General features: G+C 39.2%; 1 protein-coding gene and 1 long non-coding RNA gene across 4 annotated transcripts in view; both read right to left on the bottom strand.

Annotated features, from left to right (window-relative positions):
* Window positions 1–248: 248 nt before the first annotated feature.
* Window positions 249–2,369, bottom strand: LOC140697308 (uncharacterized). Of its 3 annotated transcripts, XR_012074245.1 has the most exons (4): window positions 1,899–2,369; window positions 1,237–1,350; window positions 532–611; window positions 249–429 (listed from the first exon to the last, which is right to left on the bottom strand). It is a non-coding gene; the product is annotated as an uncharacterized lncRNA (long non-coding RNA). The 3 variants fall into 3 exon arrangements; XR_012074251.1 differs by lacking the exon at window positions 1,237–1,350 and having other exon boundaries at window positions 1,899–2,363; XR_012074231.1 differs by lacking the exon at window positions 1,899–2,369 and having other exon boundaries at window positions 1,237–1,591.
* A 6,504-nt stretch (window positions 2,370–8,873) lies between these two features.
* Window positions 8,874–27,337, bottom strand: part of TPRG1 (tumor protein p63 regulated 1) — a 124,903-nt gene continuing 106,439 nt past the window's right edge. Inside the window, exons 5-6 of the mRNA XM_006200969.3 lie at window positions 22,789–22,942; window positions 8,874–11,896 (exon numbers count right to left, since the gene is read on the bottom strand). Of these exons, the coding sequence (XP_006201031.1) occupies window positions 11,702–11,896; window positions 22,789–22,942 (349 nt within the window). The 3' untranslated portion in view covers window positions 8,874–11,701. The remainder of the gene's footprint in view (window positions 11,897–22,788; window positions 22,943–27,337) is intronic.

Below are 27,337 nucleotides of genomic sequence, written 5' to 3'. Positions count from 1 at the left end.
AAAACACTTCACCTCATTTCATTTCACCGAATTCAAATCACCTTCCAAATATGCACATTTGCAAGATATGTCTGGGGGACAGGTTATTTTAGCTGTTTTACAGAAGGAGCGGGCTCAATGACAGGGATGAGTTATTGAAATTCAAATTACTCAATTCCATGTCTAATATGTTCTCTACTTAAAAATTGCTGTGAGTGGTAAATAAATAATGAGTATGAAATATCTTAACCCAGAAACTAGCATATGAGTGCTTGGTAAATGTTAGTTTAATTTGGGTGATTCTTTACTGATAGGTAAGCATTTGCCAACTTGGGTTCATGAAGCACCCAGATGCCCGGAGGCAGTTCTCCAGTTCCTTGAAAGAAAATGTGGTCACAGTACATAAACTTCAAATTTCTCTTTTCCAACATGAACCATAGGTTTTTAAACCTGAAACAAGAAAACCAACCCATTACTTTTTTGCAAACTTGAGTATTTAGGAAATTTTACCATGAACAGATCGGTGAGGTGATTTGTCATCAGAAAACCTACCTTGACTGTCAACTTCCCTACTTTGCAGGTGCATGACCTTGGTCAAGTCATTCTATCTATTATGATTTTGATTTCTTTACCTGCAAAAGAAGGATATTAATAATTTATAGGCCTGTAAGAAAAATCACAAAATAATATGTGATAAATTTGGAGACATATAGACAATGAGTTGTTATTTTTGCACCAGCAAAGTAAGATGGAGAATGAAAGGAAAGTAGCAGATAGTTTGTCTCATATTCCTCTTTCTGCAAGCCCCATCACTTCTTTCCTCAGAAATGCTAAGTGCAGACAAGTGTGACACGCTTAATGATTCCAGAACAGAATGCAAATATTTATAACCTGGGTAATCTAGAAGTAATCGCTCATTTGAAAAAAGGTAAGAGAAAAAATAAGAGTTGCTCCAGAAAGCTAGAGTTGTCTTGCTAACGTCTTTACGCTCATAGAGGGGAGATGAGATAGAAACTAAAGTTGATAGGGGAACAGAAGTAACAAATGTTATCCACAGAAAAGTGAAAATAAATATTTAAGGAGCAAAGAGAAGTGTGAAGTATAGTGTATGTGAAGTGGGTCTGGTTCTTTCATAGAAGGGAAGTCAATAGATAATATCTGACACTGATAAATCAATAAAGAGACATAGAAACATATTTTTCAGTTATGAAGGTAACTATCAGCAGAATCAGAAGGAAAATTCTTAAAATCAGTTACCACTCAGCTGGAAAAGGGAAGAGATGCATAGGGAAGCTGCTGGTTTCCAACACAACTCGTCTGCATCATTTGATTTTCTTTCCCATTTGGTAAAATATGGTAGGAATAAAAAAACTGAAAAAGGCAAGTGTTCTTTTTTATATTTGTTGGCATCAATATAATCTCAAATACTCAATGTTGTATCATTAAGTATTCCATTTTCAGCATCTTTTTCTTCACTCTATACCTGTGCTGTTTAACAGGAGAGCCACAAGACACATGTGGCTATATGAGATTAAATTAAAGTAATAAAATGTAAATTAATTAAAATCAAATAAAATTTCAGTTCCTAAGTCTTATCTGCCATATTTCATGACTAATGGCTACCATGTGGTACAACACAGAATTATGGAATTTTCCATTATTGCAGAAAGTTCTATATCCTCACTCTAAGCAATTTCATGTGCACTTGAGCTTTCAACTACCACTCATTCTTGGATCACTCCCTGACCTTTATCTCTGGCCAAAGATCTTATCTCCTGAGCAACGTGCCTTCACATGTGCTTGTTGATTAGACAGAAATATTTTCATTTGAGGTCCCACAGCCCTTCATACTGAAATTATCCAAATTCAAATGCATTGTATTTCCTGTGGAAGTCATGTTTACTTCCTATATTTCCTACCTCTACTGTTGGAACCATCATCTGAAAAGTCAGTAGAATCCGATGGCTGATCTCTACCGCTTGCAGCTTACACTCCCTGAAACTGAAGGGAGTACGGGAGAGCCTCAGCTCATCTCTTCTTCCTTACATACTTCTTCTGGCCAGAATATCTGCTAGGTCATCATGTTCTACTTATTCTAGGCATGGCTTACACTTCTGCTAACCTAGCTCTGTTCTAAAACCGACAAACTCCTGACTGGTGCTCTGGGCATCACTCAGCTAGTTTTGTTTATGATATAAATTTTTTTTTACCCCAGGAAAATGCCATTCCTCACTTTCTGTAATTATGACACGTACTGAGTGTTGCTATGTGTTTTTGATATAACCACAGAGAAGTCTGGGGAATAAAACGACCTTTGGTAAAATCCAAATACTATTTCTTCCTGAGGTCAGGGAAAAGACCTAAGTTGGTCTGCTGCTCTGTAAAATCAGACCACAAAAAGACTGTGGTTTCATGGAAGCTTAGACATGTGCTGCTGACCTGGGTTGAAACCAAAATGTCTATGGCATCAGCATCATAAAAGACATTTTCTGATCACCTAATATAGGTAAAAGTCTCTAGTAGAGGAGAAATTTGGATACCTTGAGTTTACAATCAAGGGGGGAAACAGTTTAACAGTCACTATTTTAAATGTAAGTTAGGTTGTGGATTCAGTAAAATGGCCAGCTCAACACCTCTCTTGACCTTATTCTAGTAGGCATTTTTTTTTTTTACCACAGAGGTTATAAAGCTAAACATTACAATTTTCAGATCCCTTTGTAGCTAGATTCTGGATATGATTAAGTTCTGAGTTAATCCAGGATCCCTATCAATTAGTACAAAATCTTGGCCAAGTTTCATAGCCTCTTTGTCCTTCACATTCCTCATTTCAAAATGGAGGTTGTGACTTTGATATTATATTGAGAGATTTATTTGAGGATTCATTGATATAATGAATGTGTAGACCTTAGCACACTGCCTGGGACCTATAGGCACTCAATAAATTCTTACAATTACTATTAAGGGGAAGAAATGGAATGTCCTTCTCTTGTCCTGCTTCAGAATAAGTAAGGAGGAAGAGGGCAGAATGTGTCACATTCATTTTGCTGGTACAGATCTAGCAGATGCAACATGGCTCTGGAACAGTTCCAGTAAAAGCTCCTGATCACTGAGTGGTAGCTACGGTGGTGTGATCCTGGTACCTGCTGTTGTGATAGCAACTTCCTGATTGCCTAGCTTCTTGTGTGTGACAAGAACATGTGGCAAGAGATAACCAATCCTTGGGTGGGCCAATTTTGCAGTGTCATAATGGGAATCACTTCCCATATATTAAATTCCATATATTAAAACACCTTGAGTTTAAAATGATGAAATGGTTTATATCGTGTGGAAAATGAACCCAACCTGATATAGGCAAAATGGAAGAAACAGCATCATGTCTCTACTTTTAAGACACTGCCGTGGCTTTGTGAGGTATGTGTGACAGTAACTGGATCACATCCCTACTCCAGATCTGTTTTCTCAGTTATAAAATGGGAAGTAGTCTTGAAGCAGAACATGGAAATGGAATTCCATTTATTCTGGCCACTAGGAGGAATTTCCTTCACAATCTTTTTTCAGTGCCACCATGGAGTAGATGCCACGGTGGTCCACTTCCAGATGATGGAGCATATCGTGCAGAAACATCTGTAAATTAAGCTTGTTTCTCTTCTCTCAATCTGTTGGTTATAGAGAACTCTCCATGAAACCCTAAGTGTGGGTTCAGCAAGAGAAGATGTAGTGGGAATAGGTACCCTAGTTCTCTGGGACACTTACTTGCAACTTGCTTGACATTCAGGACCTGCTTGAGCCTTGTCAGGTACATATCAGCTCCAACTGACAATAGAGTGCTACTGTGCATGCCCAAGTATATGACTTTGTGAGTCAGATAACATCCAGTTCGTTATGCACAGCGTAAGTTGCATTGCAACTTGGTGGTATACGGTCAAGTGCTGGATCTCTGCTAGGACCCAGTAGCAATCCAAAGGGAAAATTGATATCTCAGAGAATGGAATATCTTTGCCTAAAACCCTCAGGGCTATCCAGTGACTTACCCAGAGGGGCTGGCCAAAGGTTCACTGTAGCATCTCTAAATGCCACAAATACTTCAAGCACCATTGGATCTACTGGGTATATAGCTCAAATGACAAAGTAGCTTCCACAGCAGCCTGGAGCTATTCCAGACCCTTATCCTGTTCTGTCCCCCACTAAAAGCTAGCAAGCTTTTGGGTTACTTGGTTAATGGGTTCAAATAGCAAACCCAAATGAGATATACGTTGCCTCCAAAATCTGAAGAACCCTATTAGGCATGCTGACTCTTCCTTAGTAATAGTAGGGCAGAAATTTTCCATTTGCCTTAGGAGGTATATCTTGACATGTCTCAGACCACTGATGCCCTAGAATAGTCACTAGTGTGACTTTTGTTGACAATAGCCTTGGAATTTGGGAGAGATATATTTCCATGTATGTGTCACACAAGTATTGGAATCGTTGCTACTTCCTGTTCACCTGGTTGTATCAACACATGATATCATCAGTAAAACAGACCAGCGTGATGACTTACAGAACACAGAGGTGATCCAGTTTCCTGTTGGTTAGAATGTGACACAGGTTTGGAAGGTTGATGTACATTGCTGAGTACACTGCTGGTCCTAACATCTGAAAGTAAACTGCCCCTAATGGTTTTTTAACAACAGGTAAAAAGAAAAAAAAAATTGCCAGATCAATAACTGCATACCAGGTACCAGGGAACTTATTATTTTACTCAAGCAAAGACAAACCAACAAATCAACCAACCAACCAACAAAAAGCCACATCTGGATCAAAGAGTGTAAGAGTCAGTACCTGATTAAATGTACGATAATCCATTCTCATTCTGCATTGTTTCTAGACTTATAACCAAATTCAACTTCTAATAAATAAGTAAAATAGTGTTATTCATGAGAAGGTGTAATATGACCCTAAATAATTACAGATAACTGGAGAACATACATGGGAGCTGATCCTAAGGGTGTTAGATCAAGTTGGAAGCAATATAATGTTGGAGCAAACAAAAATTATTGTTTAGAGTGCACCAGAATAGATTTTGAATTCAGTGTGTTTGAGTCACTAAAAATGGCTCCAAGAGTTTGCTTGGTTAATTGACTGAAACATGGACCCAAAGGAAGTATATACTGAATGAAGCTGAAATGCTAGAAGAAGGCAGACAAAGGTTAGGGAGATTGTGATGCTCAAGCAGATTTATTATATAAGAACTCCTCAGTTACCCCCTAACAATACCCCCTCAGAAGTTCCAGAGACACTTCTTCACTGAGACCATGAGAAGTATGTTTGTGAGGGGAAACTCAACATTCTTAAACAGTTTCATTGTGGCTATTCCCTGTAGGCCAAAAATGACAGTGATAACTGTTGCCATTGAATTGGGCAATCTGAATGCAGTAAGGATAAGGGTATCATGGGGTGGTAGACGCTGATTCAAATCAGACTTCGGTTTACTTTAGCTTATACACACTGAATAAGACTTGAGCGGACTGCCCATCCATTTTTGCTCTGGGGACAAAATGCTCAGCCAACCAAGACCAAAGATCTCTGTGGATGAAATCATTCTGATTACTGCTTTGGCTCAGCTGTCAATCATGGTAACCATTCCCACTTTGTCCTCTAGATTGAAGATGGAAAAAATCCCACTTAAAAGGAATGTTGGTTGCCAAATACTACAGAAAAATAAGTTTGACACTGACTTGGGATAAAATATTAAACAGATACTTTAGGGAAAACTTAACAAGTAAATTTAAAATTCAACAAAGAAAAGGAGTGATTACTATGAGCTAATATAAGTTCATTACAAATAATCCATACGAAAGTGGCCTCCTTTGTTCCTTAAGTGAGATTACTAAATCAGAAAAGAAGATGTTATATATTATAGATAGCATGAATGAATTTGCTCATAAGCTTCATGTGGGAAAAAAAATGGTATGATAAAGAAAACCTAGATTTCATTAATAACAATTTATTGGCAAATAAAAAGCAACTACGTTCTAACCTGCACTGGTCAGATTATATTTGAACTGCCATGCCAGAGTTGAATATAATATTTTAAATGCTAACCAAACAGAATAGTCCACAAACAAGAGATAAGTTAAGTAAGGGCTCTGGATAATCCATCATATGAAGAATGGTTGTGGTAACTAGGATTTTTCTGTCAAAAAGAACACAAAAAATAAACAAACAAAAATAAAACTGCTTTGTTGGACGAGCACCAGTCAGTCTGCCTTTATTTGAAGTGCGGCCACATGAAATAGGGAACTGATTTACTTGGAGTAACTTCAAAGGAAGATCAAGGACCAAACAGATATATTTTCAGGGAGGAAGATTTGGATATAATATCTAGAAAAACCTTCTACTCACTGTCATTGCTTAGCAGTAGAAAGAACTGTTGTAGCAAGCAAGGGATTCTCTGCCCTGACAATGTATTTTTACAGAAACTGAGTCTGCATCTGCTGTGTGTGTTTTGGTTGAGGGCATTCCTGCAGTAGGTAGGAAGCTAAACTACATGACCTTTAAGGTCCCCTCCAATCTCAGTTTCAATAATTCCAAGAAGAGTGAGCAGGAATATAACAGGAAGGGAAGGTGATTCCTGAGATGCATGGGGTAGGCACTGTGGACAGGATGTGAGAGACAAGGTGGCAGTTCTGAGAAATTTATCTCAATATGGAGCATCTCATTATCTCATTTCTACCTGAAAACACAAGAGTGAATTAAACTGGACCTACTGTCTTCTCACCTCAAATTAGCTTATGACACATGATTTAGATGAAATGCCTTTCCCGGGGAATAGGGGTGTACGGAAAGGGCAATGGCCAGGAACGGAAAGATGGAAGCTTTAGCATTTTCTCCCAGTATCGCCCAATATCCACCACCTGCTTTTTGACTAATTTCTGGCAAATTCCATTTGGCTTCACTGAAAAGGAGACTTGTGAGCTGTTTACTAGGAACCTTTTAAAACTGAGTGTAAAATAATTCCTCAGATACAAGATCTAGGCTCAGGAGCAGCCTCGTGACTTTGCCTCTCGTATTTCACACTGTAGCCCTGAAAGGACTTAGATTTTTGAGGCCAGTGAGAGGATTCAGCAGAGGATATCATAATTCCTCCTTGTGGCTCCAAAATTGTCCTGAGGCATTGCTACCATCGAGTGGAATAAGGCAAGTCTCAGTCCCTCCCAGGGCCTCACACTGGGTTCTTCCTGGGCCTCTGAGGACCTGCTATCTGCTAGGAAATCAGGAGGCCTGGTCCCTCAGTGCCTGCGGAGCACGTTGTGGGAGGTGCAGACCAAAGGTGAGTTTACACACCAGTGACTAAAGTTTCCTGCCACTAAGCATAAGAAGTCACTCATGAGCAGCGTCCCTAAACCACAGCTACAGGATGTGGGCACCAGCCCTTGTATAATTGTTGGCCAAGAGCCAATGAGCATTCATCCCTGTGCAAATACTTGGGGGTTTTTTTGTTGTTAACCTTTGAAAACCACAGGCATTAGTCTCTCTCTTTCTTCCCTTTGGCACGAGTCATCTTCTTTTCTCCAGCTTGGGTCTCTTGTGTGTAAAGAATTTCTGAGGAGCTTTTAAGCCTTAATTTAATACCTTTGCCCTCCCCTCCCCTGCCCCACAAAATGCCAGGCAGGGGTCAAAGTGCCTTACAAAATCTTCGCTGGCTCTGCTGGCTTCCGCAGCTTTGTTTGGGCTTTTTGATCAGATAGGAAATCAGAGAGCTCTATGAGTGACCTTAGCCTTTAAGAAAATACAGGCAATTTCTGGAAATTCCCTCTAAACAACGGTGACCTATTGTTTTCTCGCCTCAGAATTAACCCAGAAATTATGACACCCTGATTGAGATGAAGTGTCTTTTCCTGGGATTGGAGACACATGGAAAGAGTATGGGTCAGGAATAGGAGATTGGAAGCATTGAGAGTTTAATCCTAGTAGTGCCAACAATTCACCACCTGCTTTTTGAGCGATTTCTCTCCAGTTCCTAGGCCCTGACTTCCTGTTCTGTGAATGAAAGTGTTGGATTAGATGGCTTCTGTGCTTTCTTGGCCCCAGGGCTCCAAGCGTCAGCTTCCTGAGTCATGCCTCAGCAAAGGGACGATGAGACTGGGACTCTGGCTTCTCTTTCCTGCCTTAGAAGATGGCCAAAGGGCAGGCTCCTAAAGAAGTCCAGTGGCACACTCGGGGGTCAGGCATGGTGATTCTTGACTGCTCCTCTTTCTGTAAATGTTAGAGAATCCACCAGCCTAGCTTCTGTAACCCAGATGTCCCACATCTAGGTATGGAAACCCAGGCTGAACCTATTCTAGCAGAGGAATTTTATTTTTAAATGAAAGAGATTGAAGCTGGACACTACAGAATCTCAATCACCAGAAAGAGAACTCTCTAACCGTCAGAACTGCCCAAAATGGATCAGAAGACTGTGAGCAATCTGTCAACAGAGTTGTTCAAACAGTTTCTGAAAGGAGACTTTTTGGGGATTTTCTGGTAAGATTTCCTGAATGGACGAATATCAGATAGAGAAGATGGCCAACCACGACATTTTTATGATGACATGCTCTGTGTTTAAGGCCTCTGTGTCGTATCTAATCTTATTCCCAATCAGACTCATGATGCCTCTCTGGGAAGCTTTCTTGGTACAGTTCAGATGACAGCCTGAAGGAGAAGCCCAGGCATACCTGTGAGTCTCCAGGTTTGTGCTTTGTGGCTGCCTGTTGACCTCACGGACAAGGAGCCCTCGTGAAAACACCGCGTGCCAAATGGGGAAAGGATGGTCAGTAGCCCATAGTGATCAAGAAACAATTCCCAGAAGAACTGAATTTAGTTCCCTTGGATGTCGTTCCAGTTTCTGCTGCCAAAATGACATCACCCTGAAGGCAGATATTCAGTGATTTTTATTTCATAAAATAATTTAACCTCATTTCCTTGAGTCCTCACAGGATCTTCATGAAGTAGGCAGAAGAGATAGTGTCTCTATTTTACAGATGAAGAAATTAAAACTTAGAAAATTAAGGTAATTTTCCAGGGTCTCACATGACTGATTCAACTTTTTCCAAAGAAAAAAGTGTCTATTATCTAGTCATTAGCAACAATTATTTGGAGAATCATGCGGTCTCTGGCTTTAAAGGATCTTATCTATCATCTCCTCAGCAATCCCTTTCACAATACCCACTATATCTAGTCCCTACTTGTGCACATCAAGTGATGGAGGACTCCCTATTTCAAGGAGCAACCCACCCCATCTTTGGACATTTCTAACTCTAAGGACCTCTTTCTTTCTTATCTTAAACTGCAATCCAAATTCCTGAATCCTCTTATTCTCTGGTCATAGTCCAGCTTTCTAGATCCCATTTATCAGCTTCTGGAATATCCCACAGGATGGTCTGTGTGAAATGTGAAGATGGTTCTCATGTCATCTCTGGGATCACTCTTCTCCGCACTTAACAGCTGTGGTACCCTGACCATCAGGGCTAGGAGACATCTCCCTCCTCTCATCTTTTCTGATTTGCTTCCACTGATGATGTTGCCCTGTATCCTTTCGAAGGTCCGTTGGGAATAGTCCACTAGCTTACAGAGGGAAAATATATGCAGAAAGAAGCCAATTGTCAGACTGATCCTTAAATGGTAACGAGAGAGAGAATGTGCTGGACATTTCAGAGGCTGCTGCCAACAAATGCCACTATCTTGAGGCAAATGGGGATTTTCGGGCAGCAGTGTTACAATAATTTGCCAATTGTACCTGCTTCAGAACCACTGCCAAAATAACCCAATGACTTTTCATTCCACTACTGTTGACAGGACAGCTAAAGATTTCAACATTTCCTTTTACAGTCTGAATAGAAGTTCCCTGCCTTGGGGACTGTAACAATATTTGCCATTGGGGGGAAGGAGGAGAATTAGATGCTGGGAAGTGGAAAGAGAGGGAGGGAGAAAAATATTAATGGAAGTAAATAAAGACAAAGGCAAAACAAAATGAGGGTTATCCAAAGATTTGAATACCTCCATCAACTTGATGTTTGTAAAATATCAGAGAACAAATCTTTGAAACTGAGGAAGTAAGCATTTTGAAGAAAAGACTTTAAAAATAGACTTCACATAAGCTCCCCCCAGCAAGAAAAAAAAAAAATCAGCTGGAATGTTTTAACTTGAATTCCAGCCAAGGTGTCTCAACTTTGGGTCTAGGGACAGGCAAAACCTTGATTATAATCATGTTTATGGTGTTCAACATTAAAAGCTTCTTTTCAAAATAAATTAAAAATAGATGAAATTGAAAAAGAAAAACTTGAAGAGATGAAAACAGGTGAAGTAATCTCCTGAGTTGTTCAATATTAGACAAAGTCAAGGAGAGACAAAGAGGAAATGCGAGAGAAAGGAAAATGGAAACAGTGAGTTAGGACAGTGTTTTTGGAAACATCTCCTTAAAACCTTCTGGATCCAGAGACATCCCACAGGGGACACTTCTGAGACCCCAAAAAAGAGGAAGTCAATGGCATTTACAACTCTGTTTCAATCATAGTGGCCCTACTTCTGTTTTTCATATCGGGCATATGAAACATTTTATTAGAAGGAAAATCTGCTATTGACAAAGCAAAATGTGTGAGATTAAAAAAAAATCTGTAGCAGGCAATGAGCCATCAAAGGTTCTTGAGAAGGGAATGAGACAATCAAATTGTGCTTTAGGAATCTGGCAACCAAGTGCAAAATGGATTATAAAAGGGTCAGCTTTAGAGCAAAGATGCCAATTAAAAATCTACAACAATTATCCAAGTAAATAGAATTTGAAACATGATCTAATAGTATACCTGTGAGAATGGAAAGGAGAAGAAATATGTGAACAATTTTGAAAGAAAAATGAACTTTTAAGTTTGACATCTGGGCATTGGGTACAATGCTAAGTCACAGACAGTGGTACTTCTATGGTCTGAATGTTTGTGTCCCCTCAAAACTTACATGTTGAAATCCTAAAACCCAATATGATGGTATTAAGAGTTGGGGGGCCTTTGGGTAATTTGGTTATGAAGGCCATCGCGTCTATGGCATTTTGTTATAGCAACCCAAAGAGACTAAACAGCTACTGTATCAAACGCATTTGGCAAGGAATTTAAAGACATCAAAACTGATGGATTTTAGAGATGATGACGGACCATAAAAACACTACAGAGAGAACTAGGATTTTAAAGATATTGAATGTAACTGGTCATCAGAACACTGATATAGATATATGATCAACAGACAAATGCAAAACTGAATCTTGAAGAAATAGTGGGGATGGGAATATGGATTTGGAAGTCACCTTCATAAAAAAGATAGCTAAAATAATACAGATTGAGACCCTAATGAGAGAGAAGATTGGAATCAGAGGGCTGAAGATCAAAACCCAGAATATGCCTACATTTAGAAGACAGAGGAACAAAAACCCAGAGGGTCTGCCCTAAGTTTATGATCAGATATTAATTTGATATTATTTGATGGGCTTAGAACTTATTTTCTGGTTTTAGGAAATTTCATTATTCTTAATGAGATCTGAAGCATGCATCTATCAGTCTAATCAAGCTTTTAGATTTCCCAAGGTTCTAAATATTCAATATCATGTAATACTATTTAAAAGTAATTAATTGTTTCGGTCCAAAAATATGATGGACTGAAACAGAATCTTCAATAATGGCATGTCTGTGGGTGATGTACTTATCCACCAAAAAAAGTGTCAAAAACCAATACTCCCACGGGCAAGGGAATAGCCAAGCTTGTTGCGGTTTCCAATGAATGACATCAGTCCCGTGTAGGTCTCAATCAAAATGGGTTCAGTTATCACCATCAATCCCTTTCCTCTTCCAGATCCAGTGGAATCCTTGTGCGCATTCTGGATAGCTGGAACAAGCTTAGACGTGAAACCAGACAACTGAAGAGGAAAAGAAGGCAAAGTTAGTGAGTGCAGGGTAGGTCCAGACACAGCCCCTCCCCAGCCGGTCCCCACGAAAGTTGACTGCTCTCCTGGTGCTGTGGTTATTCTTACTTCTTAAATAGAAATCACTTCTCAGAATTGTTAACATCGCTTCTGTTAGTCTTTTAATAAATTAATCAGTAAATAAATTATGTACATAATAAAATTAGCTGTGGCATCTTGTTTATTTTTCATTATTCATAATTTGTACAATGTTAAGTCAGTTTAGAAAATATTTGCTGGTAGTCTACTATGAATCAGACACCTGTCAGGCATTGTTGAAGATTTAAAGACGATTGAGATGAAGTCTCCGCCCTCAGAGAAGCTGTGCTGCAATAATACAAAAGACAAACTTGTAATGATTGTACAAAGCCCACAAAACTAAACAGCAAAAAGAGGTGCAAAATGCTGAAGAAACACAAAAGCGGGAGCAACTACACATGGTCAGAGGATCAGGAATGACTTCAAAAGGAGACTCTTGAGACAGTCCTTGAAGGGATAATAGGATTTCAACAAATGAGATGAGGTTCGAAAGAGCCTAGTTGGCAGCTGTTGTTCTTTCCAACCCAGCATCCTTTCCTCCATTTGAATTTTCTCTTCCAAGAGAAGAGTACCTTGACTTTCTTTTGGAGAACCACACTCTTCCATTTAATCCAAATAGTTTAAGTGAAGCTGACATAATCACATGACTCAGGCCTAACCAATCAGAGGAATCCATTCCTCTGGTCACAGAGACTCGTTCAGGTATGGGCACTTGGCCAGTGTGGTGTGAAACTGATACAATCCAAGCCTGGAGGTATTTATGGTCATTTGTGCCACACACACACACAGTGAGAACCTGACTGAGATTGAAACCAACAAACGTGAAAGGCCTAAGACGTGAGGAGAGAGAAATTCTCCACAAAGTCATCTGAATTGCAAGGTTCTATTTTAAACATGTTTTTTGAGGTGTCTAACCAGTCGTCTAACGTCTACAGATAGTCCAGGAGAAAGGTTAAAAAAAAAAAAAGGCAGGTGCAAGAGGACATTATTACTTATTTCCTTATTTCTATATCAAAACTACACAAGCATTAGTGAATTTTCATGAAGATTGTGTTTTCTGACATGAATTACACTGAGACAATTGAATTCATTGAATACTTTTCCATCTGAAAGAAACAGTTAAAGAATTTTTTATTTTTTCCATTTAGATAAATTTATTTTCTGAAGGTTTTCCACTGGATGGATTCTTGTCTCTGCAACTTTTACAACAAATATTTGATTTTTATCCATTTCAAATTTAGCCATTATACGTTTCCTTCTCCCAGTTATAATTTTCAATATTACCATTTTCCTGAGTTTGATTTTAGTTGTTAATGTAACCTCATGTTTAACAAAACTGACTTGGCTCAGGCCAAATTTTGCTTTTCAATGTCACAAATAATATGTAATTTTTTCAGTTTGTTTATCAGCTATTTAAGTTTACCACGTGTCATTTTTGTTTTAGCTGCTTTAATTTTCTGTGTGTATATGGGTTATTTCAGTCAGTACTGTAAACTAACTCTCTGTGTCATTAGCAGATGAAAGGGCATCTAAAATCCTTCAAGAAACATTCACTTAGTCTATACTCCAGAAATGTTCTCAGTGCTGTGACTAGAATGGCAAGAACCCTGTTCTCATGAAGCTTACACTCTTACGCTGTGAGACAAAAAGCGAAAGTAGATACGTATTTTGATGGTGATGGATTCTAGGAGGAAAATAAAATGTGGTAAAGGGATAGGGGATTGAAGGTTACTTTATGACTGTGTTCAGGACAAGTCTTCCTGTGGAAGTAAAACTTGAGCTGAGGTCCAAGTGTTGAAAAAGAGGCAATCACATGAAGAAGTTATTTCAGGAAGACAACAACCACACCTGCAAAGGCTCTGAGGTAGGGATGAGTTTAGTTTATTCAAGGAACACAGAAAAGGCCCGTAAGACTGGATTACAGTGACCAGAAGAAAGAGGTTGGAGCACTAGGCATGAAAAATCTTGTAAGCCATGTTAAGGAGTATGTATTGAAGTGATTTTAGGGAAAAGTTCAACATTGCATGATTTTTTACTTTTAAAAAATAATTCTAGCTACTGCATGAAGAATTTACTGTTAGGGCCAAGAATAGAAGCAGGAAGATAGGGTGAGCTTGAGGTCACTTCATTAGTCCAGGCAAGACATGACAGTGGCTTAGACCAGGTTAGCAGTGGAGAGCATGAGAACTGCTGAACTGGGGATAGTTTTCAGAGGTAGAGTCACAGAACCTGCTGGTATGATTGAACACAGGGGGATGAAGAAAACAGAGAAAGCAATGATGACACCTAGATTTTTGTTCTGAGCAATTAGCTAGATAGTGACATCATTACTGAGCTGGGAAGGCTGGGGGTTGGAGGAGTTGGAGGTGTTGAGGTGCAGGAATCAAGGGTTTTATTTTAGACATGTTTGAGGTGTCTAGCATCCTACAGATTCCCAATAGTCAGCTGGATACATGAGCCTGGAGAACGAAGAAATAAGCAGATCAAAAGTCTATGTCTATAATTAATATCTGTAATGATAAAGATCCAGAAGTCAAAAACAATATTCATAAAGGGAAGTTAACAGCTTAAACAAAATAGGATAGAGGGCAAGGGTTGAAATCAACAAACTTAGAAAACTTTTGCTGTACAAAATCCTAGGCATTAGAGGCAACTGAGGGTCCAAGTGTTCCGAAGATTGGTCCAACACCAAATAGCTAGTAAGCAACTGAGCAAGGTCTTGGATCCATGTCTCCTGACTTAAGTCCTAAGATCTTTTCTATATAATACTACTCAGCCATGAAAAAGAATAAAATAATGCCATTTTCAGTAACATGGATGGACCTGGAGATCATCATTCTAAGTGAAGTAAGCCAGAAAGAGAAAGATAAATGCCATATGATATCACTTATATGTGGAATCTAAAAAAAAAGGACACAAACGAACTTATCTACAAAACAGAAACAGACTCACAGACATAGAGAACAAACTTACGGTTACCAGGTGGTAAAGGAGGTGGGAAGGGATAAATTGGGAATCTGAAAATTGTGCTTCTTGGGGAGTGATGGACATGTTAGCTATCTTGATTATGGTGGCGGTTTCATGGGTGTGTACATCTATCAAAATTCATCAAATTGTTCATCTGAAATATGTGTAGTTTACTGTACAGGAACCATACCACAATAAAGCTGTTAAAATTTTTGTTTGAGAAACCCACTGTATTAAGCTTGCCTAAGAACCTCTAGCTCTGACAGTCTACTCGATCCACAAAGCTGTATAGTGCCCACACTCTAACTCAACCTGCAAAACCAAGCTCCAATCCTCTCTCTTCCACAACGCCTTCCCAAATACTCAAGGCAAAAAATAATTTTTATTCTATTGCACTTTGTGTATGTGTTCACTCAAATATTTCACCCAGTTTTCTAAGAATTAGAGTCACTAGTATGGCTGTCTGTCTATACAACTAATCCAAGCTTTCTCTGCCATGGAACTATTGCTATTTTGGACCAGATACTTCTTTGCTGCAGGGGATTATGTCTTCTGCATTTCAGGAAGTTAAGCAGCATCCCTGGCTTTACCCACCAGGTACAATAGCACCACAACCCCAGGCAGGGCAATCAAAAGTGTTCTCCAGATATTGCCAATGTCCGCCAGGGGCAAAATCATCTCCTGTTGAGAACTACTGAACTAAAGGAAGTATATAGTATGCTGTAACAGGAGTATTAAGAGGAACCAGATCTTACACTGCAAATAAGGCATTCACTAGCTGTGTGACCTTGGGCAAGTAATCTAACCTCTCTGAATTTTATAGTTCCTCTTCTACCAAATAAGGATATTAATAGCATCAAATTCATAGATTGGCTGTAAAGATTAAAATAACTTTAATAAATTAGGGGTTTATAATAAAGTCGGTGTGTGTGTGTGTGTGTCCAAGTGCTTGTGTATTTCAGAAGGCTTGGGAAGGGGAATATGATGAGACTGGAATTTGGAGTCTTACTGCAAAAGCATTAAAGGAAGCCTATTGCCAATAACCAGTGTTGTCACTAAATCATTAACTACATCATCATTGTCATCACTGAAGTCATTCCTAAATTCCAAAGTGCAACAATTCACCTCAATAGTTCCATGGTCAACACTCTCTGGACAGTCATGATAGCTTTTCGTAGATCAATATATATTTGTTAATTTGGGTTACTGAGTGCCTTCCCAGTCCTCATCATAAGTTTATTTCATGAATATTCTCAGAATCAAAGTGCTGGAAAGGAAAAGGTGGCACTATTTCATACTCCGTGAACTTGGCATTTCATTAGCGTCTGGTGCACTTCATTTCTAGTCATTTCTGTGAGCCTCTTAAAAAGAGGAGGGGCCATGGGGACAGAGAGAGCAACAAGCTGTGCGTTGAAGGAGAGGCAGACAAAAGGCCAGGTCCCCGAGCTGGCTCTTGAGCATTTCAAACACCTGAACTCAATCTGTGTGACAGGAACGCGGTGTCATCTGATATGAATGCCAACAGCCACATACTTCTCTCTAAAAGCTTTTATATATCCACCCCGAGCTCCCTCTTTTATTCCAGTCTCAAAAACAGAGGGTCAAGTTTTAACAACTCCAGTTACATAGGGCCTGTGTGCCGGTTCGGGTAAAGTGTGTGTGTGTGTGTGTGTGTGTGTGTGTGTGTTTGGTGAATGTTCTTCTAGACTTTACAGCGATTATTTACCAGCTGAGTGACTGGGCCCCAGGTTTGCTTCAGGTGCTGTCTGCCAGCAGCTCACTGCCTCGAGTCTCAGTTTTCCTTATTACAGCCATCACTTGCTTCCTGTTTACACTGGGTAAAGAGACCGGCTTTCACGCCTGCAGGCCCACATTCCTTAGCTGAGCAGGTTTTCCAAGCCTTCAGGCTACAGGTTTCAGCCTCCCTATGCGGTAAGTGAAGCATGTTGGAATAAAGGGTAAGTCCATCCAACATCCAGCAATGAAAACCACTTGGGAAGTCCCACAGCTGAACAGAATGTTTACACCAACCTTGAGCGTTTTACCTGGAACTATCTTTATGGAGACATCGTGACTGTGGGTACATTCAGGTGTACAGAGGGAAGAAAGAGGAGGCAGAAGCTTTCTTCCTACAGAAGGGACGTTTCAAAACATCCTAATTTCCAGCCTCTATTTCGTTCCCTCACCTGTCCCGTCAATACATGCATGCCCATGTGCAAGCATACACACACACACACACACACACACACACACACACACACACACATTAAACTCTAGCGTAACTACTCTTTGTCCAAGAACATCTTATATTTCTTTGCCACTTGCAGCTTCTAACCATGTTTCTTTTACTGAAACTGTCTTTTCCCACCTGCTTTGATGCTTAAATCACTTATCCCTGGAGTTTCACATCAAATGTCACCTCATTTGTTAACTTTTGGACATACCTGTTCTCTCTTCTGAGTTCCAATAAAACCTTTGAATCTCTCTAACAATAGTATTTCCGCATTAAATTCCGATTTGTTAATGACCTTTTTTGCCTTCTCCCTCTATACTAAAACACTGCTCACCATGTAGTATCCAACGCCCGGTAGGTACTCAATAAATATTTGTTGAATTGATGTGAAGGGAAACCAAGGGGTTAAGGACAGAAAGTTACATTTGATTGCTGAGACATTGGTTCACTTTCATAATTCCTTTGAAAATAAGGATAAAGATGCCAGGCAAGAGTAAAAAGTGTAGACCACTTCGATTTGTCTGTAGAACATCCACAATTCATTCTACAGCTCTGGGCACAATCACCAGGCCCTCTCAACCAGACTCTCCACGCAATCCAAGAGCCCATTAAGACAACTGAGGGCATCATCAGTTAGATCCCCTGAACTATAACTTTCTTAATAAATAACAGCCTGTAACTGCCTTCACTGACGAAACTCACTTTAATTGTTCCTGCGAATTGCATGCCCTCCAAGCTTCCTGTAGGTCATAGAATATATCACAAGGTTCCTGTAATAACCCTCTGTAGATAACACCTCTAACATATGGGTCACTCTAGAAACGGTTGCTTAAGTTATTTTTCGGGAACATGGAGCTAATCTTGCCCAGTTCGAACTGGTCGAGAACACCAACCATTCAACTGGGCCTGTGTAAGTGTCCAAAGGATGACCTTTTAATGGCAGAGGACCAGAAACTCATATCATGCTAACTCTGCTGTCTTCTGAGCATGCATCCTAAGAAAAAGCATGTAACTCAGATACACCTGCACAGAATATAGATTACTTCAGATTTTTCTTGCCTCCAATCACCTTCTCCATGTCTTGGTCCACTCTGCATCTTTATCTCGTAAATATTCTAAGCCCCTTGCATTTGGAAAGGCAGATTTGAGATCTGTTCCCCCATTTTCCTGGCTTGGATCCCTTGTGAGTAAACCCTTTCTCTGCTGGGAACCTTGGCATTTAAGCATTTGGCTTGCTGCACATTGGACAAATGAACCTGGTTCAGTGAAAAAAAGAAAACGGTTAAAAGAAGAAAGGCTAAAAGTTGGAGATATTAAGTGAATTAAACAATTAAGGATAACTAACCTTGGTTACAAAGTATCATATCATTTTATATCACAGCAGTAACTATGAATACACACACACACACAGAGTTCTTTCTGGGTTTTACCCTTTCCCCTGATTATTGGCAAATTGTTTGGGTGTGGAAATAGTTATTATGATACCTCAGCCTAATTCACTTAATCACTAAGTATCTTCATTTTTAAAGTGGAGACAGCATTCTGACCTCAAAGAGTTTTTGTTACTTGAATTACATGAAAACATGTAAACTGTAATCAATAACTATAAAATATAATTACATAATTCACATGATATTATTATGTCTTATAATAATAAAATCAATGCCAAAAATGTTACTTTCTATTTTTCACAACCTTTTATATGAGTAATGCAAAGTATGTGCATGCACAGATCGAAAAGTGCTGGTAAGAAGACTTAGAGATAAGCAAGAATGCCTGGGAAGAGTCCATTTGACCATCATACTTACCAGATGTACAGGTGGTGTAGAGTTAGTGGGATGGGTAAAAGAAGTAATGTATTTTGACACAGCATTGCATGCATTTGACAGTGATTTTATTAGATCAGTGCTAAATGACTTAGAGATAGTATAAATTTGAATTTGAATGCAATTCTGCCCATTAATGCTACTTCCTCGGCTACCTTCCTGAGCAATCAACCCCAAGACTCAGCTTTGACCCCACATAGTATGACCTGAAACTTACATTATCAGTTCAGCTTTCCCTTCTGAGCTTCAGACAGACCTAAATTTCTAACTGCCTGGCAACCAACTCAACCCCACATGCCACAGGAATTTCTAATTCAACATGTCCTAAACTAAACCCCTTCACCTACTCTTCTTTCAGATTTCCCCATTCAAATGAATGGAATCGCCATCTACCCAAGCCAGAACATGCCGTCTTTGGCTTCTTCCTCTCCTCCACCTACCATATCCTGCCAGTTACCTTCTTCCATTGATATCCTGAATATCTCAAAATTTCTTCATCTACTCTCCATTCCTACCACCCTTATCTTAATTTAGGCCCTTATACCTATCATCTGAGCCATTATAATTATGATGGGAAATATACAAGATTAAAGTCCATCTAAACTGTGTCTAAGAGACTCCATATACCTCCAAGTGCCTACACTTCTTTTCATTTGATTCAGAATTCTGTCTCAGTCCATTAGTACTTATTTAAAAATATTTGCATTTTTTTTCTGCCCCCTGTCTTACACAATGCCTTCCAGAAAGCATGAATCTTGCCACATTTATGTTTGTATCCTTAACAACAATCATAGCACCTGCACTTTGTCGGTGCCAGAAAACATTTTATTGAATAGAGAGATTCCAGGTGCTGCAGAAGAAAAGATGCTGAGTAAAAACAAACAAACAAAAAATAATTTTATAAACATGCTTTTAAAAATAAGTTGTTCTATTAGATTATAAATGATTTGAAACGTTTGATTGTAGGTAACTCGGCTACATGATCCCCTTTCCTCTGCCATAATAGGTTTGCTAAACTGAATTAAATGGCTTTAAGTATGTCATTTAGTTACGCATTTCCCCCGTATCTTACTTTTTCCTATTTCATTCATAAGGTAAATGGAAACACCAGTTTATATCACCTTTAAAAATCTTATTATGCTGAAGTATTCATATCAAAAGGATTCTACATTCCCAAAATTATCATTCTTCTCATTTATACTTTTATATTAATATAACTGAGTATTAATCAAAGCCAATTTTGGACAATGTCCAAAACACAAATAATTTTGTGACATAAAAACCAACAGCAAAAAAGAAACTAAGACTCAAAGAACTGGATCAAAGTACTCATCATCTCATGTCCCAGACTGAGATCACTTGTTTTCCTAGAGAGCCAGGACTTAGAGTGGACTTTGACTAAGAAATGGCTTATCAAATGCAAGTTGCAGATTGTTGCCAGGAAGAAAAAACAAGACTTTGAAAGAATGATTTAATGAGAAGAGTGTTAAAGGAAATACACTTAACAGATTCACAAAGTAGTCTGACTGAAAGCCAACCAACTAGGCAACCAACCACTCATCATGCTCATACCCACACATGTGTGCACACAAGCATGGACACACACACACACACACACTGCTCTAACTTCCATCCAACAAGAGCTATATGAACATCAAGTTCCCCTTTTAGCCTTGGGTAATAGGTGGTCTTGGGCAAAACTTAATGCTCCAGTCTCTTAACTGCATTCACAGGTATTTGGGAAATAGTTATTCTATCCCCCTTTTGATATTTTATCTTTCATCTTCCTTTTAAATTATTTGTTCTTATTTTTATTTATGACAGAATAAATAAAGCACTATCAAGTATTAAAGGAATGCAGTTAATAGAATTTGTTTTTCAATCCTTCACCTGATACTTCTTCCAGCAAAGGGCACTTAGAGAATAGTTGCTAAAAACGCACCAGGTAAGAGGAATTAAGAGAAGACTTGGCCCAGGAAGTGATAGTTGGTATTTATTTACCAAGGCAGTTTGTATTCATTTCTGACTTACAATAAAAAATAATTACTGGTACTTCAAAATACGTATTATATTCACTGTTAGAACCAGATTTCCTTTAAAAGCAGGGAGTAGTTTTGGAAACATACATGGTTAAACTCTTTCAGTTGGGTTAAAAAAAAAAGAAGCAGATAAACAACTCTTCACTGTTAATAAAAATAGAGAAAAGGAACAGGAGTTTGGGAAGAAGCAAGAGCAGGATGGAGAGGAGAGGAGAGAAGATTATGAAGCAATGCATCAGAGCATTATCATTAATAAAGTCTTTTTAGAAATAGGGTGATCCCATATTCCATTCAGGGTTTGGGGCATTATTGTGAGATAAACGCTCACTCTATCTCCCTGAAGTCCTCAGTGAGTCTACCCTCACATCAATGCCTTTGTGTCAGTGTTATGTTGTTCTTACTGGTTTTCTTTCTTTTGTGTGTGTGTGTGTGTGTCATTGTTGACTTTGGGTGGTAAAGAGGCAGGCTCAGGGCTGATGTCGATGCTTGGGTTCAAGTATTGTGAAATAGGAGTATCACATAGAGAAAGTAGCAATGCGATCCATATAATGAACTAATTTAGTGCCTGCAATAGCTGGGAATCAGAGGCAACCCTTGAGACCATCAGCCCCTGAGGACATCTGCATAAATCTTGAGAGGACCACTGACCTTTGCTGAGAGCAGAACAAGATTCAAACCAACTTTACCTGCAGGTTAGGGGGAATGAAGAGCCCATCTAGCTTCTAATTACATATATTTCCCCTCAGATCCTTTTTTAAAATTGGGGACTTATCAAGTAAAACTATTCATGTATGCATATATATCTTCATGTGTATGAATAAGTGTGTTTAATGTGAGAAATACAATATATGCCATCCAACCACAGGAGGATTTTAGATGTAGATTGCCATGTTTTGAATTTATAGCAAATAAAGAGTTATGATATTCTGAAATGAATGGCAGTGTATAAAGATAAACAGAGAGAGGACAGAGAAGGCAAGAATTTCTAGACTTTTAGGAACACTCATATGTGTATATCTGGTTTTGTTGAAAATATCAAGTTTGATCTTTCACCGCATGTATAGCTCCAACTGTTTTACTTCTGGATCTTAGTACTGCTTAAGTCTCCCTGGGGAAGATGAAACAATAGTAGAAGGGGGCCTCTCTGCCACTGATGAGTTTAAAATCTACTTGGGGAGATGAGATTTAAAGACATGTAAGTATTAATTGCTTTATAGTTTATGGATCATTTATATATACTGTATCCCACCTAACCTTACAATGGCCCAAAGAGGTGGAGAAGGACCATTGTTATGTCCATTTTAGAGATGAGACTACCAAAGCCCAGAGGAAAAAAGTGACTTAAACACGACCACAGAGCCATATCTGACTTCATACTTCACACTTTTCCACATTCTTTCCCTGAATAAAAGAATTTAATGATACTCAGAAAATTATATGTACTCTGTAAGCAATAAACACAGATAAACATAAGTACTGCAACTTTTAAACAATATTACACCATAATTGCTTTGCTAAGAAATTAGCGAAGCAGAAACAGCATGATATGTTTAATAGAAGTATTATATATTTTTTATCTATAAAACAGCTCCACTGTTTGCTAAAAAACATCCTATAAACCTATTACAGTTTTTATCTCTATAAACCCCAGGTTGTAGCTTATCTTTTTGTTTTTTTTTTAAACAGTACACATTTTAAAAGCACTTAGCATCACCAAAGAATGATGCCCAAGCTGCCTCCTACCTTGCAAATTTCAAGAAGCCTTTCACTGGTGTATTTCATAGGGTGCTCAGTGAAGGTAGCATAAGGCACCTCAGTGGACCATGGGTTCCAGCGGGATAATAGCGACTGCTGCTCAGGTCTCCCCCAGTAGATCCTAAGTCCTTCTCCTGGTCTCCTGCGAGAAACAAGTTTTCCTTTAGATTAGCAATTTTCATTAGATTAATTGTTGAGATAAGCGGCTGACCTACCAGCAAGTTGAACTGCGCCATGGAATTTAAGAGGTAAGAAGAAAAGATGGTTTCAAATATGTGAGTTCAAGGTGTTGTTAAGATTTCTGTGTGTAAACACCTAGTTGGAAATGTGACTCTGGTGCTCTGGATAGAGGTCACGGCTGGAAATGTGAATAGTGAATTCATGCAAATATTCTGATGGTCAAAATTAAAAGAGAAAAGAAGAAGGAACAGTCAAGGAGGTGGGGCAAGAACTGAAACATGAAGACAGTCAACCTGGAAGATGGTTTTGAGGAGAAGGAAGATGACAACAACTACAATATCCACTAAGCAGTCAACACAAGCAAGAAATGACTGAGAAAAGACATTGGGGCTTCCCAGATAGGAGGGTGTGTATGACCAATTCAAAATGCTCTGTGACCCCAGCTTCCATATCTCATGGTTCTCTATTCTCTGCACTCATTCCAGCTACCGAAATTGCAGCAACAAACATGTCAGAGTTCATAGGAATATTATGCCTGGTCACAGTCCTGACCCACTATCCTGATCTCCAGTATGTGGGAGGCAGCTGCTATCTGATAGAGCCCAAGCCTGGTCATCTGGTAAACCCAAGTGCAGAGCAAGAGAAAGTCAACTTGGGAGTAATGATGGCAGGGGAATGTGGCCACACTGAATAACAAGTTTGTAATTTCTGTGGCCTCTTCTTTTGCATGTACGCATCAGAGTTTATGGTTTGTGGTTTTAGACATCTCTGAATGCAAAGAGCTCCCTGGAAGCCAAGCTCAGGTGCTTTGCATTTGACAAGCTTTAAAACTAAGCAGCCCCATGGAACATCACAGAGCTTTCGTTTCTTCTAGAAACTAAATCCTGGGATGTAGAATGAAAAACCAGAGCTCAATTGTGGTGCCTTCACAAAGCTGTCACTTCCTGTATTAAGAAAGGATTCCTTTGGGAATGCCATTGTGGTTTCTGAATGTTTATCCACATAGAAATATATATAAACACAACCTCACACATATACATGTAACACCCGAACTGGCTGATCTCTGAGCTGCTTCTTACAAAAGGAAAGTAAGAAAAGAGCCTGGCACATTCTGTTGCCCAGTTCTCAGATTTTTGATGATTGTATTTAAAGGCTGACACCCAGCCTTTTTTGTACTTAATCCTTTGCCTAGGAAGGAAAAAAAATTTTTTTAATTAAAAAAAAGAAAGACAAAAGAAGAGAGAGAAAAACTAAAAATATTGTAAATATCTCTAAAGTTCCCTTTGTAACCTCTCACTTCCTCAGCGGCTATGCCGACATTCATCACACTCCTATACTTTCCTTCATTCTTTTCTTTTCCCCCTAGCCTCACAATAAGCCCTAAGCTCAACGAATATTGATGAATGAATACTGGTTAATGGAACACTCTGGCTTGAGTCCATTAAAACAACTTGCATCATACAATTATTTACCGCTTCATATGTCAATTTATGTGCTGGGTACAATTTTGCTTTTATCCAAAGGGCATGAAAATCTGCCAAGCTAGCTTTCCTAGTAAATACAGTTTATATACTTTCACCTTAGGGAAATGCCAAATGAAGTTTAAGTATGAAATTCAAGAGGGGCCCTATTTCTAAATAGCCCATCAATATGAGCATGGCAATGCCCTTTCTCAGAGATCTAGTGAGCTTCTAAGGATACAAATTCCGCCAGTCTCCTCTCCTGAGCTCCAAAGGCGATAGCTGGGAAGATAAATCTACGACTAAGTCATCTCTTGAAAGGTAAAACAAGCAAGTAAATCTCAGTAAGTACTAGAGTGCTAAAAAAATCTATCATATTTTGTCGAATGTCATTAGGGCAATTGTGGAGAATACAGATGACTTTATGACCAGGAACATTTTATTTAACAGTTACTCGTGCTTACTGTGAAAGTTGTCATCCAACGTGACAGAACGGGGTATAAAATGCAATGAACAGGATGTCAAGGAGCCCTGTGTGAAAGTCTGGGCTTTGACACTGAATGCTACGTGACTATAGGCAAGCTCATTTCTTTTCCTGAATCTCAGTTTTCCCATATGTCCTTCAGGATGTCTCCATGTGGTGACGTCCCATGACCTCGATAACTCTGTGTGAATGTTGTAGACAGCTATAGTCATGACGCTACTAGCATTCACCCAGTGCAGGATATAAGGGACCCGTAAGAAGCCTCTGGGTTGTGACTTCTTTAGTTTAGGGGGCATCGAATTAGCTTCCCTGAGCAGAACACATCTGCTACAAAGCCCACACCAAGTATCGTCCCATCATTCCTTGGGAATCTTAGCACTCACTAAGCTATTTCACAAACATGGAAAGGCACAAATTAGCCACCATCTGGTGGAGTAGTAGTTTAAAGTTTATGTACTGTTGAATGTCAGAACTAGAAAGGCTTTTGGAAGTGATAGCCCAGAGCCTTCTTTCTGGAAATGAGAAAACAGAAACTCAGAAAGAACTAGGGCTTCCCGAAAGTGTCACTGCAGACAGTGCTGAGCTGGTGAGTGCCCTGGCCTCTCAAGACTTCATGTAGGGGGTCTTTTCACCATTCTGGGCTATTGTTACAAAATACATTCCAAGCTAAGCTCCTGCCATTACACAATGCAGTCTTATTTCCAATAGGCACAGAGTTAAAAGAACTGCCCTAAGGAACTTGCCATAATCTGTGGGCAAAAAGCCTGCCCAGGGATCCTAGCTAAAGGTTGAAAGGAAATCTCTGTTTCAAAAGGAACTGTACATTTTATATATATATATCTCAATATCAGCAATTATGAGATGATAGGAAAATAAGTGAGCATTAGTAGCGTAAAGGGAAATTACAAAAATGTCGTGTCATCAGAGTAAGAAGATCAGGTCTTTCTTACTGAGCTGCTATGGTCAAATTAATCAAAGTGGGAGTGTAGTCTCAGGTAAAGAATGCCAAAATCAAATTATTTAACAAAGAAAGACTTGGTAACTTTCTTCTCAGTATCATACTCTCGGTGTAAACACTGGCTTTCACTAGCTGTATCTCTGGGGCATTCCCCACCATCTTTCTGACCTTTAGGTAACAACACTTTCACGAGGGACAAGAGGATAATGGATGGGAAAATGTTTTATGCGCTGGAAGGCACTATCCGAGCACATAGTAAGTCCCTTTGGTGTACTAGAATGCTTATTGTGTGCTGTTAGAGATGTTATATTTTTAACTTTATTTAACCCTTACAAGCAATTTTAAAAACTACTTCTTTGATAGAAATAGATGAAGTTAGCAGGAAATTAGATAAAGAACGTGATCAGATTACCAAGTCAAGAACTACCAGCAGAAGGGGATTAAAAAGGGGGAGGAGAAACACCATGATCCCAGAACATGGACAAAACCAGGGAAGCAAATCTTTAGCACGGAGGAGGTGCTGGAATCTTCTGTGTTTTGCTTCATCTATCAGTCCTTTTTCCTCCACCTGATGCTGTGTCCCAGGATATTTCTTCTGTGTTCAATTTCTGCCTCCCATCAAAGCTTTGATGTATATAATTAACTCCATCAGAGACTTTCATTCAGCTTAGAGCACTCCCTCAATTCTCCTTCTTCAGACTGAATAAGCATAGCTCTGTAAAATTTTTCTAATAGGTTAAAAGTAATCTTTGAAATCACATTAGAGGTGTTTCTCTGAAACATTCCTAGGTTGTCTATCTTGGATTTCACCATTCAGTTGCCCGTTCTCTGTGTGATGCGTTATCGCAAACTGAGAAATGAATAAGGCTCAATCCCTGAAGCCCAGAACCTGATCGTCTCTGGGCCTGTTTTACTAACCTCCGCTTCCCAGATCAAAACATGTACAAATAGAAACCTGAAATTCTCCTTAGAGAAGTAGTTCACCAATTACAGCTTACTTTGTTGTCACTTCCCACCCTCCAGGAACCAGCTCCACTCCCACAGTAGTGGAAGCAAGGAGGTTAGCGTACCCTTCACTTCTGGCAAAGTTCAAAACCTCACAGAAAGGCATAGAAGAAGAAGGAAGGAATCATTAAGACTCATAAGGACTCGGCGGAGGAAGAGGGTTAACAGCTCAAGATTTTTAAGATCTTACACTGAGTTGGACGGCCCCTTAGAGGTGTGTTTCTCATTCTTTCATTTTATAGATATATAAACTGAGGACCAGAATTTTCAAAGACCAGAGTTCTTCCTTTAGTCATGTTAATTATACCTTCTACACGGTGACTCAGACTCGGAATTCTACTCAAATACAGTAGTTGGCAAGTTGGAAGGCCCGAGCAATTACTGCTTTAAACCATCACGGCAACCCAAGAGAAGATCTGCCTTCTACACTAAAATAGTGAAGGCGTGTGA

The sequence above is a fragment of the Vicugna pacos genome, chromosome 1 (assembly GCF_048564905.1).
Source record: "Vicugna pacos chromosome 1, VicPac4, whole genome shotgun sequence".
Classification (NCBI taxonomy): domain Eukaryota; kingdom Metazoa; phylum Chordata; class Mammalia; order Artiodactyla; family Camelidae; genus Vicugna; species Vicugna pacos.
The sequence above is the reverse complement of the archived record's forward strand: the minus strand, read 5'-3'. Positions and strand labels throughout refer to the sequence as shown.